Source organism: Rhinatrema bivittatum, chromosome 8 (genome assembly GCF_901001135.1).
Source record: "Rhinatrema bivittatum chromosome 8, aRhiBiv1.1, whole genome shotgun sequence".
Classification (NCBI taxonomy): domain Eukaryota; kingdom Metazoa; phylum Chordata; class Amphibia; order Gymnophiona; family Rhinatrematidae; genus Rhinatrema; species Rhinatrema bivittatum.
The window spans coordinates 140,095,913-140,112,256 of NC_042622.1; the positions used below are offsets into that span (position 1 = coordinate 140,095,913).

Sequence of the window (16,344 nt, forward strand, 5' to 3'; positions counted from 1 at the left end):
AACTGGTTAACTCCAATATTCAAAGTTAAGTCTGGTCAAGTCAAAGAGCTACCCTAAACTTAGCCAGCTAATTAAGGGTGGGGGGGGGGGGGGGAAGGGGGGACGGGCCTGCGAAAGCCCGCAGGCTTGGCACCACAGTGAAAGCCAGCTGCCGGCTTTCGCACCGAATAGCACCACAGTGAAAGGTGGTGCTATTCGGTGTGCTACTGCCAACGATAATATTAATAACATTATCGCCGGCAGCAAAGACACTGCCAACTCCGTCCCCTCATTTATCAAAGGCGATAAGCCTTTGATAAATGACCCCCTAAGATAGCCATCTATATTCAAGTGTGGCCACAATGTTGAATATACCTCCAAAGTTAGCTAGATAAATTTATCTGGCTAACTTTGCTATCCAGACTGTGTCTGAATATGGACTTTAAGATGTCTATCAATGGTATTTGGAATAAAAGCTCATGAATTTCCGGAGAAAGGAAGTGCAATCTTGAAAAATGCTTTATACATTTTTGCCCAGATTCTGGTGTTTCTCACTGCCAAAATCAATCTCTAGATTTCTGGATGCAAGGAAAAAGATATAGGAGGCTTCTTTATGCTCTTGAGAATAGGATCCCAACTTTCTGGCACCAAAGAATTTTGTTCCTCCAGACCTAAAGACTTATTTACATTGCAAATTATGGGTGATATCATCTTTGTGGAATAGTGACTCCTCTTCTTCTGCAAGAAATTCACCTTCCCCCTGGGGAACCCTCTTCGCTTCCGTATTCCAGACTTTTATCATGCTTAAATATATAATCATGATCAGCATTGAATTTTGCTCTCTTGGCTTGATTCATTAAATGTAAAGGGTAAGAGTCAGACTGTACTGTGACATTTAGCTCTCCCTCATCAGCAACACTGATCTGTTTCCATGTTTTAAAAGCAAATTGCATAAAGACAAACTCAATTGACTGCATCATCATTCTTTTCTGGAACACACAGGGATCATTAGAATTGGGCACCTCTTCATCTGGCTCTAAACTGTCAGCGTAATTGTGCTGCTTTTCACTAACAGCAGCTCTGCCGGACTTCAAAATGACTGCTGCTGCCATTTCAGAGCCGGAGCTCGAGTGCTTAGATCTAACTAACTTTATGGTGATTTGTTTCTTTGTGGCTGCATGATGCTCCTTTTTCAGTTTTTTTTCTGGGTCAGTTTTGTATGGGAAGAGGAATTTTGTCTTTGCCTCAAAACAAGCTATGCACAGCTCAGAGCCCCCTGATGCAGCTGCATGATCTCCACAATCAGCATAGGGCAAGGTATTTCTCCGTATCAACTGAAAATAAATCTTACCTTGAAGAAAATGCTCACAGTTTAGTTCTCCTGCTTTTTTTTTTTTTTTAAGATATACGTATAGGATAGTTTAAAGAAAGCCCTCAAATTAAAATGGCATCAGAATTCAACTACCTTTACACTCTACCATGTCCTCTACTAGGAGGGGTTTGATCAAATTAACTATAGGCTCACTCCTTCAGCTTTACCACTGGGAGCCTGACCCAATTAGAGAGGTCCAATTAAAATGTTTTCCTCTAAAAATGCTTCAAAGGGTCCCCGATACCTCAGGGCAAACCTTGCAGCAGTTGGAGGTAGGGAATACTGGATTTAGAAGTGTTCCAGCATTGCTTATGAGTGCAAATGATAGCAGACAAAAATAATTAATTATAAGACAATTCTACTTTCATCAGTAAAAAGGAAAGGAATAAATCCCCAAGCGTTTCTGGACAGGTAACATATATACACAGTAACATAGTATTGTCAGTAGAAAAAGATCAAATGCTCCAACCAGTCTACCCAGCAAGTTTCTTATGGTAGGTGTAGCAGAAAGACAAGGAAATGGTGTGTTACTTTTATTATGAACTTGTTTTCAAAACTTTCTTATGCAATACTCTTCAGCTGTCCATGCTGTATTTATACTTTATATTCAGTATATCAGTGTGTGTGATGCCTCAAGGAGATTCTGAAGAAGATCTGCTCTTCAGCTGTCTGTGATGTATTTATTCACTATATGTATCAACAATACGCCTGACTGGGGCTCTGATAAAGAACAGTTTTTCAGATGTCCATGCTTTACATTATCACTGTAATTTCTGAAGAGGATTCTGATAAGGATCAGCCTGGCAGCACCCCAATCTACTTAGGTTCACAGTGATGGTGATCTCCCTTATCTGATTCCACATACATTTCAAGATTCTCTTACTTGCTTACAAACACATTCATTTGACAGTTCCTTATTACCACTCTTCTCTCTCCCAACACCTTTCCTCATGAAATCTGTTCATTGGGCAAGTCATACTTATCTGTGACTTTCCCTCCATCCATAACTACCAACGCTGCACTTTCTACTTTGATTTCTTGGAAATGTGAATCCTGCTCCACTGTTGGAAACAGGATGCTGGGCTTGATGGACCCTTGGTCTGACCCAGTATGGCATTTTCTTATGTTCTTATGTTCTCTCTGGCCATATTCAAATCCAGCCTAAAAACCCACCTTATTTACTCTGCTTTTACATCTTAAACTCTGTCTTTCCCTAATGTTAGTCATTGATTTTAACCGTTTTTCTGTATTTCTTTACAATTTGTTGGGGCAATGAGAAATAGAGGGCATCGTTTTTCTTGCAATTTGTTCTCACTGGTAGGCTCCTAGTTTGTGTAATCAGATTCCAAGATGCCTGCACTCCCCATCCCTTAACAAAAGTCTAGCTATAAGGTAGCGAATCCAGAAAAAATAAATTCTGCAAAAAACAGGCCTAAGTACGCCCAAAAACTCTAAGGAAAGAAACAATGCCTTATTCACTGGACCTAACCTTGCATACAGACTTTCAAATCATTTCAGTAGTGCTACAGAAGGAAGCACAAAGCAGAGACCGCCATGTTCTGCATCCATGCATGCCAAATAGAAAGCAAATAGCCCTGAAATGACGACTGAGAACATACCTATGACAAAGAAATATCTGAGACAATATACAATGGGGACAAAAGCAACTTTTGTACTCAGATTCTTGAAATGTACTCAGCAATGGGGCTTTGAGAAATGATGGATTTAATTTAGTGCTCACTTGTCATTTTTAACCTCCTCTGCTTTCCAGTCAAGATCTTTCATGGACACAAAATGTAGAAATGCTAGCTGTATGTTCCTGCTAGGGCAGCACTGCCCAGTTGGGAGGCTTCAGCATCTGTAGCTCTTGATCAGAATCAGTTACAACATTAGACTATTGTAATTCCCTTTATGTAGGGATCCCAAAATCCCATTTAAAGGCCCTGCAAATTCAGCAAAATTCGGCTGCTCAGTTGGTATTAGGAGCAGGCAGAAGGGAGCATGCTGTACAACTTGTACTGTTATCAGTGAAACAGTGGATCAAGTTTAAAATTGTGGTCTTAGTTTATAAATCATTTAAAAAATTAGGACCACCTTATCTAAACTGTTTAATTAAGGAGTATATACATAGGTTGCTCCTTAAGTTCTTAAAATAACCACCTTCTCAGTGTTGCAACATTAAAATTAGCTTGGTTGCAGGAAACAAGAAGATGCGCATATTCAGTGATCTGTCAAACATTTTGGAATGGTATTCCTGAGAATGTGCGATCCATTGCTAAGTTGTTTCAGAAAAAGCTGAAAACATATTTATTTCAAAATGTATTTACTGACATCATTTAGACAAGTGTTATTTCACTACCCTGACCTTTTAAAGACTTGATTTTATATTGTATTATCTGATTTTTGTCTCTCTTCGTGTATTGAGTGTATGAAAATGTTTCATGTGAGATACAGTAATCTGGTTAGCACAGCTTTGCAAACCTCTTCATAATCACCAGAATATTTTAATTCCCTAGGACCAAGATACTTGGCTCAAAATCCTCATTTCTTTTCTTTTCGTGCTGCAAAGTTGACTGCTCCAGTGTGTTTCAACCAAGATATATTCCTCTTGAACCCACTATTTACTAACATAGTCTTCTGTAAGCTTTAAAAAATATTCTTACCATGGACCATTCTCTGGCTTTGATCCTCACACGATTATAACTTCGCTCTTCAGCATACAACGCTCCCATGAAAGCTCCAATGGAGGTGCCTCCAATCAGATCAATGGGTATACCCGATTCCATCAGAGCCTTGATGATTCCCACTTGAGAGCATCCCCTATGTAAGCAGAAAAGAACAGATCAGTTAACCTGCACTTACATAGCAAGAGTCTGGATCAGGTTACCCTATAAATGAAACATTATGAGGAATGAAAACAATCTTAGCTTTCCATCAATATTTGAGTTTGTATTCAAATTAACATCTCCCCTACAGATTCAGGTAAACACTAGTTTTGTTTTACAAATAATGCAAATGAACAAATATTAACTGGATACTTCTAGGAAAAATGTACAATAAAGGAGAAATTACTACTTACCTGATAAGTAAGGACAGGTAGATAAAAAACCAGTGGGTTATGCACCTCTACCAGCAGATGAAGACAGAGCAAAGCTGACATTACGGTACATATACCCCTGCACTGACATCAGCCCGCCAGTATTCTCTGCAAAAGCCAACTATGGACAAACTAACAAAACTATCTATTAATTAGATAACTATTCCAGCACTTAGCCAACTGGAATACACTGGGCTCCGACAAAGAGTGTAATAACACTAGTTTAGGGACTGGAGTAACACCAGTAACCTGGAGAACATGCAGCCACGCAGGAGGACAATAGCACAATTATCCGGCAGCCAAGGGCGGGAAGGTGAATCCACCTGTCCTTATTAAAGAAAAAGAAATAATCAGGTAAGTAGTAAATTTTCTTTTCTTAGCATATGGACAGGTGGATCCAAAACCAGTGGGCTGTACCAAAGCTACTCCTGAAAGGGCGGGAGGCTGCCCACGGTCTGATCAACACAGCACGCACAAAGATTGTGTCCTCCTGGGCTTGCGCATCCAGGCAGTAATGCCTGGAAAAGGTGTGCAAGGAGGACCATGTCACAGCTCGGCAAATGTCGATGGGAGATAGCAATCTAACCTCTGCCCATCCCACTGCCTGAGCCCTAGTGGAATGAGTCCTAACCTGACTAGGGAACAGCTGCTCAGCTTCCACCTACGTAGCTGTGACTACCTCCCTAATCCAGCGGGCTATTGCTGCCCGCAACACTTGCTCGCCCTGTTTACTCCCATCGCGGAGAACAAACAGGCGATCTGTCTTTCTAGGAGGTTCAGAAACCTCCAAATACCTCAAGATATGCCTCTTGACATCCAAGGGCTGTAACAGGCAATATTCCTCCGCATCTCTTTCCCTATCCCTAAACTATTTTAGTTTCAACGATGTACAATTATCTTTAGCTGACGTTATCCTGTCCTTTTATTTCTCTCACCTCCCAGTTCTATCTTCCTTGTTATTTGTAACTGCTTCTCCACACTATAGTCTAGTTTGAAGTTTAATTTGCACCCTGTTCAACTGTAAACCAGCATGATGTGATTGTATCATGAATGCCGGTATATAAAAAACCTAAATAAATAAAATCCAGAGTCGGCAGGGAAACTGACTGATTTAAGTGAAAATCTGAGAAACTTTTGGCACCCATAAAAATTGCTCCTGGCAAGACAAGGCCTACAGTTCGGATACTCTATGTGCAGAACAAATTGCCACAAGAAACACTGTTTTCAAGGTCAGTAACATCAAGGAAATGCTATGCAATGGTCAAAAACTGGTGCCCGCCAAAAAAAATCTAACACTAGATTAAGACTCCACAAAGAAACCGGTAACTGCAAGGGAGGACGAAAATGCTTCACTCCTTTTAAGAAATAGGCCATGTCTGGATGAGCTGACAAGGGTCTGTCATTCATCTGACCTCGGAAACAGGCAAGAGCCACCACCTGTACCATCAATGGCCAACTCTTTAATCCATTCTGAAAAAAATTCCAAAACAAGTGGAATCTTAACTGAACGAGGAGGAACACCTTGATGTTTACACCAAGCCTTAAACACTTGCCAAACCCGCACATAGTCTAAGGAAGTGGAGAACTTTCTCGCTCAGAGCGCTCGGTGGCAATCACTGCAGTAGAATATCCACGCTTCAGCAATTGAGCCCTCTCAAGGGCCATACCGTAACACAAAATCGAGTCGGATCTTCGTGAAGAACAGGCCCCTGCCATAGCAGATCCCTGTGAGATGGAAACCAGAAGCCTTCGCAAATCTGCTATTTTCTAAGTCAACTTAATTAATAGCAGGCAATGGAATTCTCCTCCAAGAAATTATCCAATCTTTTTTTAAACCCAGCTACACTAACTGCACTAACCACATCCCCTGGCAAATTCCAGAGTTTAATTTAGCATTGAGTGAAAAAGAACTTTCTCCGATTAATTTTAAATGTGCCTCATGCTAACTTCATGGAGTGCCCCCTAGTCCGTTTTTCCCAGGACATCCTAGATGGGGGCACAAGCTTGAGTAGTGGAGCCCTCCCAATGAAAGTGTGCCTACCACCCCCTGGGAACAGGAGATAGGGGGTTGCTTCTCTCTTTTTTAACAGCAGGGTGCGTGAAGAGGATACATATGCACCTCGCCCATGGCACCATCTCCAGGGTCGCTGCCATCAATCCGAGTACCTGTAGATAAGAGTACACTCTTGGACGTATTGTGTTCATCAGTGGATGCACTGGTACTATCAGCTTCTGAATTCGTCCGTCCGGCAGGAACACCTTGTCCTACCTCATGTCGAGCCGAACACCAAAATACTCTAGTCACTGTGATGGCTGTTGAGAAGTATCCGAGAAAGGATCGTTTTGTATCCTGATATATTACATCAGATTCTTTGATATTATTTTCATGAGCATGATGATATCTTTAAAAAATTTCCCCTGAGGAAGCCCTTGAGTTATAGGGTGAAATGAAGAATTGTCAGGATTTATACAAAGAAGCAACTTTGAAAAAGAAGAGATTATAAGATCGGATTAGTTTATTCTGAAGATTTATGAATTACAACGAAGGAAACATTGCAATCAGCTAATGCAATATTGCTTGGGAAGACACCTATACCTTTTTTTGGCCTCTGTTAGAAATAGGATGCTGGGCTTGATGGACCCTTGGTCTGACCCAGCATGGCAATTTCTTATATTTGATGGGGATCAGGACCTTGAAGATAGTTTTAACCATCTTCAAGGCCACAGATTGCGGGATGTTTGCATATAAGGATTTTATATCCAATATTACAAACAGAAGAGAGGGAAACGGTAAAATAATATTGTCCAAAATATTGAGCATGCGCTTTCTGTCTTTCACATAATGCCAACATTGAGCAGTTTAGAATCTCTCTGAAACAGGATAAGATTCGTAAACTGCATCAGGACGAAAAGAATTACAGCACAGGAGTGGTTTGTGTGTGGCAACAACAAAGACAATAGTTAAAAAAAAAGAGTAACCTTTTTTGATTCATCAAGCAACTCATCAAGATCTGATGATAGTACAGCAGATGAGAACACACAACTGTTTATTCCAGATACTTCATGCGGCCATCAACCATTTTTAGAAGTAGACCGGCAGTGGAATCAGAGACCCTATCAAGAACACTATTCTACACGCAACCTACAGGAGTCACAGATGAGATCACAAGTTCGTCAGGTACAGCCATAAATAACTTGCTTAATGTAAAGATCTCTGTTTTGCAGGAACAAGTCCTGAACAAAGGCCTTTCTTTTGTTCCGTCTTACTGGCACAAGCTGTTTCAACATAGTATTGATCTCATTTTTTTAGGCTTTTACAGATCAAACTGCTCTTTGCAAAACAACTATCTGCAGTTCCAGATATCTCGATAATTCAAAGGAAATCTCAATGAATTTCACTGGGGCAATTGACCCTTAAATTAACTCATTCATGGATCTGGTATTACAGGAGGTCCAGTCCATTGAATTACAAGCTCCGAAAGTATACCATAATTTGAGTAAAGCACAAATGACAGTACTACAACAATTTCAAAAGGACATCAGATTGGTTATAAAACCGGCAGACAAGGAGGGCGGTATTGTGATTCAAAACTGTAATCAGTTCATAGAGGAGTTATGTTCACAATTAGATGATGCATCTTATTATAAAAGACTGGATGTAGATCCCACAACTTGTTTGGAGAAATCCATTTTATCTGAATTGAATATTGCTCAAGATAGTGGTTTCCTTACCAAATGAGCCTTGAGCTCATTTGGTAAGGAAACCAATTTGGTAAGGAAACAATTTGGACGCTCAAGCCCATGAAAGTTCGCTTCACTTCCAAGGCCGTAACTCAGCAGTCTTTTTTTGGGGGGGTAGCTGTCAGCCAGAAGTCTTGGTTTCTTTATCAAACCAATTCCATAATTTTAGTCATTTTCATTCAGACAGTACTCATCCTATACATGGCCCTATGAGAGCTATAAATCATTTTGATTCACAGAGTGTTGCATCATTGTTACTGCCTCTGTCTGTCACGGGATCATGCAGTATTTGGTCTTATCTCGTGCCCTCATGCTCTAGATCGATAAGATTTCTAGACAAATGTTACTTTCTGTATCTACATTTGAAATGTTAACTACAACTTTCATTTTGAAGCAACAGAACAGAGTGCAGTTCAATCAATGACAAAGTTTGAGACATAAATAAAATATGCTTGACCTGCCTATCTGAATATTTCCATAATGCACAAAAAGATGTCTCCCTAAGCTTCTGATATCCTCTGCACTGCCCAAAAAGGCTTTGGAGGGGTCCTCAACCTACTGGTTGATATAAAGCAAATGTTGCTTACCTGTAACAGGTGTTCTCACAGGACAACAGGATGTTAGTCCTCACATATGGGTGACATCACAGGATGGAGCCCAATCATGGAACACTTTTGTCAAAGTTTCTAGTGCCATGCTGGGCATGCCTACTGGGCATGCCCAGCATGGCACTAAGCCTGCAGCCAGCAGGGGTCCCCCTTCAGTCTTGTTTAAAACTACAGGAAGTGCCAAAAAATAAAATAAGAAAATGTAACGAACCCAACACCGCGGGGTGGCGGGCGGATTTCGTGAGGACTAACATCCTGCTGTCCTGTGAGAACATCTGTTACAAGTAAGCAACTTCTGCTTTCTCACAGGACAAGCAGGATGGTAGTCCTCACATATGGGTGAGTACCGAGCTGAGGATGTCTGAGAAATACACCAAATGTACGCAAGATGTGCAATAGGCACAAGGACTGGGGTGGAATTTGGTAGACGGCATCCTGAACCCTAACAGTCAGGTGGAAGGGTGTTGGTTCGTCAAGTTGCAAAAAGGTTGCGCAAGACAGACTGGCCGAAGATGGAATCTTGTCTTCCAGCCTTTTCTAAGCAATAATGGGCTGTAAAGGTATGGAGAGAACTCCAGGTAGCAGCCCTGCAAATGTCAGGAAGCGGCACCGAACGTAGGTATGCTACTGAAGTCGCCATGGCCCTTATAGAGTGTGCTTTAACACGGTCTTGAAGTGGAATGCCTGCTTGCTGATAGCAAAAGGAAATGCAGTCTGCTAACCAGGAGGAGAGAGTCTGGTTACTTACAGGTTGACCCAATTTGATGGAATGGAAAGAAATAAACAATTGAGTGCTTTTCCTGTGGGCAGCTGTACGGTCTGGATAGAACGCTAGAGCACGTTTACAGTCAAGGGTATGCAGAGCCTGTTCTCCTGGATTACAATGGGGCCTGGGAAAGAAGGTGGATAGTATAATGGATTGATTGATATGAAACTCTGATACTATCATAGGTAAAAACTTAGGGTGAGTGCCAAGTACTACCCGGTTGTGCAGAGGTTTAGTGTAAGGCGAATAGGTAACTAGGGCCTGTAACTCACTAACTCTGCGCGCGGATGTGATTGCCAGAAGAAAAATCACTTTCCATGTGAGAAAGCGAAGATCACAGGATTGGAGAGGCTTGAATGGAGGTTTCATGAGCCGACCGAAAACCAGGTTGAGGTCCCACGAAGTGGCCGGAGGGCGCAGTGGAGGTTTGAGGTGGAGCAAGCCCTTCAAAAAACGTGTGACAAGGGGTTGTACTGAAATGGGTACATCCCCAACACTTTTATGGAAGGCGGCTACTGCACTGACATGCATCCTGATGGAGGAAGTTTTTAAACCTGACTCTGATAAGTGCCAGAGATAGTCCAGAAACTTTGCAGTGGAACAGGTAAAAGGATCAAGTGACAGTGAGGAACACCATGACTTAAACCTGTTCCATTTGTAAAGATAAGATTTTCTCATGGAAGGCTTCTGTGAAGCAATCAGGACACGGGAAACTGGCTCAGAAAGGTTGAGTGGTTGAAGAATTAATCTTTCAACATCCAGGCCGTCAGGGACAAGGTCTGACGATTGGGGTGGTGTAAGCACCCATCGTTGTGAGTGATCAGAAGCGGGTCCTTTCCCAAGGGAATGTACCTGCGAATGGCGAGGTCCTGAAGGATTGGAAACCACACTTGGCGTGGCCAGTGAGGTGCTATCAGATCATGGTTCCCTTGTCCTGATTTAACTTCACGAGAGTCTTCGAGAGAAGTTCAAGTGGAGGGAATTCATATAGGAGACCGGTTGCCCATGAGAGGGAGAACACATCTCTTGGCTGTGAATGGTGGCTGCGAGTGAGAGAACAAAAGTTCTCTACTTTGCAGTTTTGAGGTGACACAAAGAGGTCTATGTGAGGATAACGTTGTAATACAGAGTCTGCTACTGTGGGGTTGAGAGACCACTCGTGTGGCCGAAAGGTGCGACTCAGCTTGTCTGCCAACACATTGCCCACTCCCGGCAAGTAGGTGGCCCTGAGGTACATCGAATGGGAAAGGGCCTCCGCTCATATCTGTGCCGCTTTCTGACACAGTAGGTAGGAGTCCGTCCCTCCCTGCTTGTTGATGTACCACATGGCCACCTGGTTGTCTGTCTGGATCAGGATGACCTGGTTGGACCGACGGTCCCGAAACACCCTGAGAGCATATCTGATTGCTCGTAGCTCCAGGAAATTGATTTGGTGTTTGGCTTCCTCTGGAGACCAAGCTCCTTGGGTTTGCAAATTTGCGACATGTGCTCCCCAGCCGAGGTTGGATGCATCAGTGGTAAGAGTTATTTGAGGATCTGGAGCCTGGAAGGGTAGGCCTTGGAGGAGATTGATCTGATTTTTCTACCAAGCTAGAGACTGATGAAGTGGGTCGGTGATATGGACAACAATCTATATTGGTTGAACAGATTGAGTCCATTGTGACCTTAGAGTCCACTGCATGACTCTTATGGCCAAGCGGGCCACTGGGGTAACCTGTACCGAGGACGCTATGTGTCCCAGCAGGATGAGGAAGTTTTGTGCAGTCAAACGGTGTTGAGACTGTAGCTGCTATGCGAGAGAAATGAGAGTGAGAGCTCACTGTCGAGGCAGAAAAGCCTTTGCTTGAAAGGTGTCCAAGTCTGTCCCTATGAAGGACAAAGTTTGAGATGGGACTAAGCAGGATTTCGCGTAGTTGACGAGAAATCCTAGCAAAATCAGAGTGTGTAAGGTAAGATGTAGGAATGACAGAGCAGCTTGCTGAGTGGGAGCCCTGATCAACCAATCGTCAAGACAGGGGTAGACGTGGACACCTTGAGTCCTGAGGAAGGCTGCTACTACTACGAGACACTTGGTGAAAACTCGTGGAACAGATGCTAGGCTCAATGGGAGCACTCGATACTGATAGTGCTTGGGGCCTACCAGAAATCTGTGATGAGATGGAGTTATCGCAATGTGTGTGCACGCATCCTGGAGGTCTAGAGAGCAGAGCCAGTCTCCTTAACCCACGTGGCTACTGCTGCGCGGAAACAAGAAGACTGAAGGGGGACCCCTGCTGGCTGCAGGTTTAGTGCCTTGCTGGGCATGCCCAGTAGGTGCAGTCAAAGTTCTAGAAACTTTGACAAAAGTGTTCCGTGTTTGGGCTCCATCCTGTGATGTCACCCATATGTGAGGACTACCATCCTGCTTGTCCTGTGAGAATTCAGTCTACCCTTCTTGTGCTAAATGCATTACTAGACTTGAAACAAGACATTTTATTTTTAAGTGGATGGAACAGACATCAAATAAGCTGAAGAATAATTATTTGATCTTAGCTTTTCTTTTTCTAAAATCACATATTAAACATCAATACAATGTCTGAAGTTAGCACCAGGCAGGGAAATAAGAGCAAAAGAACAAAGCTTGTGTAAGTAGAAGCTTTTCTCACATCCCAGCAGGTCTGTGATTTATGTAAGAGGATGAGTCACTGTAAGTCTGTTACCAGAGAGAACTGCAGGAGCTATCTCCATTTTAAGAGAGTCAGGCTATATAGTTACCCAACTTGTCAACTAGCTCCTCTGTAATAGACTCCCATCAAGGAGAAGGATGACTTAACTAAAGCCCTGAGCTGTTTTCAGTTGAGTCAATAGCAATGTATTAACGATTCAAGGTCAGAGCAGCCATGAAAAGAGACATTTCTTTCTGTACATGGCAGACAGCACAGTCCAGGTTTGACTTGGGCTTATTAAATATTAAAGAAGTCACCAAGGTAATTACAGTGACATGGGATATTTTAAACGAGAATCTAAAACTGGTTCCCAAGGTACAAAGATCAAACAAATAGCTAAGGATACGGCAAAAACCAGAAGGCTGCTTGGGATCATAGGGAGAGGAACAGCACACAGGAAAAAGAAGGCAATACTGCCTCTATTAAGTCTCTGGTGGGACTTCATTTGGCGTATTATGTACAATTCTGGAGACCACATCTTTTGAAAGGATATAAACCAAACAGAGTTGATCCAGAGGGCAGCTACTAAAATGGTTAACCATCTTCATCATAAAGCATGTGGGGACAGATTTAAAAGGTCTAAACATGTATACCCTGGAAGAAAAGGGAAATATGAAAGAGAAATTTAAATCCAAGAAAGAAATGCACAGAAGGTGGGTCTTTTGCAACAGAAAGGATGAGGACAGGGGCAGATTACAGAAAAATATCAGCCCAGAGGATTTTTTTTTTTTTTTTTACTACAAACCAGCCCATGGTATATCTTACTTTGTCCCCTGTGCACTTTTAGGCCGGTGCAATATCGTCGCATGAAAAATGGGGGCTCATGATTGAGCGCCCACTTCCCAAATGATCTTTGCTGAGATGAGAGTAATACGGTGGAAAATCCTGAGGAATGGTTGTGAAATTGAGTTGATATCCTCGGTGTATAATTGAGAGGACCCATTGGTCAGATGTTATTGAGGTCCAAGTGTTGTAAAAATTGGACAGTCTTCCTCCCACGAGCAGTGTTGGCCGAGGATTGGAGTAGAGGCTTTGTTATCTGGATAGGATCTCAAAATCCAGCGGCAGGTCCAGACTGTAAAGCTGTTGTTGGCTTAGGCATTCTTTGCTGCCTCTGCTGTGGTCGTTGTTGGGACCGTTGAGGCCTCGGCCTGGATGAGGGAGGATAATACCTCCTTTGCCTATAAAAAGGTCGCCTGGTGTCCAGTCTCAGGGGTCTGTGAGTAGCATGGGTATCATGCGGAAGAGAGGATAATTGCCGCAGAGTTTTGGTATGTTCACGTAGTTGTGATACTGCGTCTTGAACTTTAGTGCCAAACAAGTTATCCCCTAAGCAAGGAAGGTCGACGAGCTTATCTTGTACCTCTGGTCTTAAGTCAGAGGCTTTTAGTCAAGCCCATCTTCTGGCACTAACACCGGAAGCAGCAATTCTGGAAGCCGTCTCGTATGCATTGTAGGCGGCTCTCACCTCATGTTTTCCAGTATCTAAACCTTTGGTGATGATGGTTTGTGCTGCTTCTTGGCATTCTGTAGGCAGAGATGGTAGAAATTCCTCTATTTGTTTCCAGAGATTTCTCTGGTGTTGTGTCATGTAAAGGTGGTATGCTGAAATCCTGGAGGCAAGCATCACTCCTTGAAAAACTTTACGACCCAATTGATCCAGGAATCTATTATCCTTGCCCAGAGGGATGGAAGAATGGGTCCTGGTTAGTCTGGAACGCTTTTGCGCAGATTCAACGACCACCGAATGGTGGGGAAAGTTGAGGTTTTTGATAACCCGGTGCCTGTTGCACTAGGTATGTAGAATCTATTCTTTTGCTCACTGCAGGAACAGTGCAGGGATGTTCACAGATGCGTTGTTGCAGTTGCAAGAGCACCTCGTGAATAGGAATTACGAAATTATGTTTAGGAGGATCCACAAACTGAAGAATTTCTAAAATTTGTTGTCTGTCATCGCTCTCTGCCTGCAGTTTGAATGGTATAGAATCTGCCATTTCTTGGACAAAGGCAGAAAAAGAAAAATCCTCTGGAGGGGATTGTTTTCTAGCCTGAGGTGGCGACTGTTCAGACATGAATTCTTCTGATGAGAGGTTTGATGAAGTGTCTGACCATGTATCACATCCAGAAATTTGTCTGGGTGGTGTAGGCTTGGAAAGTTGTGTTACACCTGAGGGTCCAGGTAGAGGATCAGAGAAAATATCTTCTCTTTCCTTGTCTACCGGATGAGAAGGCAAGGTAGCCAACAAATCTTCGTACCTTTTGGTTAAGATACTGTGAAGTGCTGCATGTGCACCTAAGGTGTCAGAGGATGCAGTTGAATGTTTTTGCATCGAGTGTTTCGATTTTTTTTTGATGATTTCTGTCTCAATGTCGATGGCTCTTGAGAAGGATGTACAGTAGGTGCCGTTGTATAAACCGATTTCTGCATAGAAGAAGGGACGGTCAAAGGCGATGTATGAAGAAAAGAGAACATCGATATTGGGACTTTGACCGAAGGCATCGGCGGAATCGAGGTTATTTGCATCGATGGAGCTTGAAGCATCAATGGAGGAACCGATGACAACAGCGTCTGTGGCATCGAGGGCGTATCCATCGGCGCCACTGTAGATAGTGGTGTGGCCGCCGGCATCGATATGGGTTCAGGCATCGAAGTAGCCATCGACATTGGCGTAATCGCTGGAATCGGCGGGACCGCCGGCATCGGCTGTACAGCCGGCATCGGCGATGACGCAGGTACTTGCCCCTGGAAGGCTTCCGTGACCATTTGCCTTATTAGACTGATTAAGTCTGGCATCGGTGGCATCGATGCTGACGTCGATATCGATGGTGTAGGTAAGGGCATCGAAGCGGAGATCAGTGGAGTATCGCATGGCTTATGCCACTTTTTAGTCGGTTCCCCCGGGGGAGGGAGCGACGGAGACACAGAGGATCGATGCCGTCGGTGTTTTTGCTTAGGCCTCGATTCCATTACTAACCTGACCGATGAAGTTGATGGTACTGGTGACGGAGCATCGCCAGATTCCTCGATTCTTCGTTTTTTAAGTAGAAGTTTCTTAGTGACCCCAGTTGGTGAGGATTTCGTCGAAGTAGACGGTGAAGGCACTAATTTAAGGAAAAGTTGAGACATTTTCTCCTGTCTCAACTTTCTGCCCTTCGGGGTCATTTCTTTACATTTTTCACATGAAGAGATTTCATGTGTTTCTCCCAAACAGATTACACATTCTAGATGTGGATCTGTTATAGACATGGTTCTGTTGCAATTTGGGCATTTTTTGAAGCCCGAAGCCATGTTTCTATCGACAGCCGTTGAAACTGTGAGAAGAGAAATCCTGAGAAAAGAAAATCCAAAATATTTGCTTTTTGTCACCGTCCGGTAACAAATGAGATTTAGTGAGACCCCCAAATGGGGAAACAGAGAAAATATTTGACTTTTTCAGTTAGAAGTAGTGAGAAAATCTCACAGGGCTCCTGTCTCTGCGATGCTGAGGGCAGAGCGGAAAAAAGAAGACTGAAGTGAGACCCCTGTGGCAGAGAATATCATGGCATGCTGGGCATGCTCAGTAGCCTCAGGCTGCCAGTCAAAAGTTTCTAGAAACTTTGACAGAAGTTTTTCCTGCAATAGGGCTCAGTCAGTGACGTCGCCCATATGTGAGGACTAGCATCCTGCTTGTCCTGGGATAAATTACTTTTGCAAATTCCTTCACCAAAAACTACAAGATTGGTCTCTACCAGAGAACGAGCTTTCTCCATAGCAGGCCCCATTTTATAGAACTCCATCCGTCCAGTTATGCTTCATTAGAGATGAGAAAGCCTTTAAAAAGACCCTTAAGCACCATTTGTTCCTACATGCTTTCCCCGACCAATGCATTCAATAATCCACCATATCCAGTTCTATCTTATTCTATTTTATAATTCATGTACCATATTATTTATTTTATTCTTAGTTTTATTTTAATTTGTTAAATTCTCTCTCATTTTGTTTAGGTCTCCTATTATTACATTGTCTTTATTTTTATTATTATTTTATCCGATGTATGTATTCTATTTTAAATTTTTATGTACGTATTGCTGTTACT

At 42.8% G+C, this 16,344-nt stretch overlaps 1 protein-coding gene across 9 annotated transcripts in view; it reads right to left on the reverse strand.

Annotated features, from left to right (window-relative positions):
* PNPLA7 (patatin like phospholipase domain containing 7) overlaps window positions 1–16,344 on the reverse strand; it is a 668,718-nt gene that overhangs the window by 131,278 nt on the left and 521,096 nt on the right. For all 9 annotated transcript variants that reach the window (XR_003858427.1, XM_029614471.1, XM_029614468.1 and 6 more), the window contains one exon: window positions 4,015–4,171. Coding sequence is in view for 8 of the 9 variants with exons in the window: in XM_029614471.1 (XP_029470331.1) it covers window positions 4,015–4,171 (157 nt within the window). In the remaining variant the exon portion in view is untranslated. The remainder of the gene's footprint in view (window positions 1–4,014; window positions 4,172–16,344) is intronic.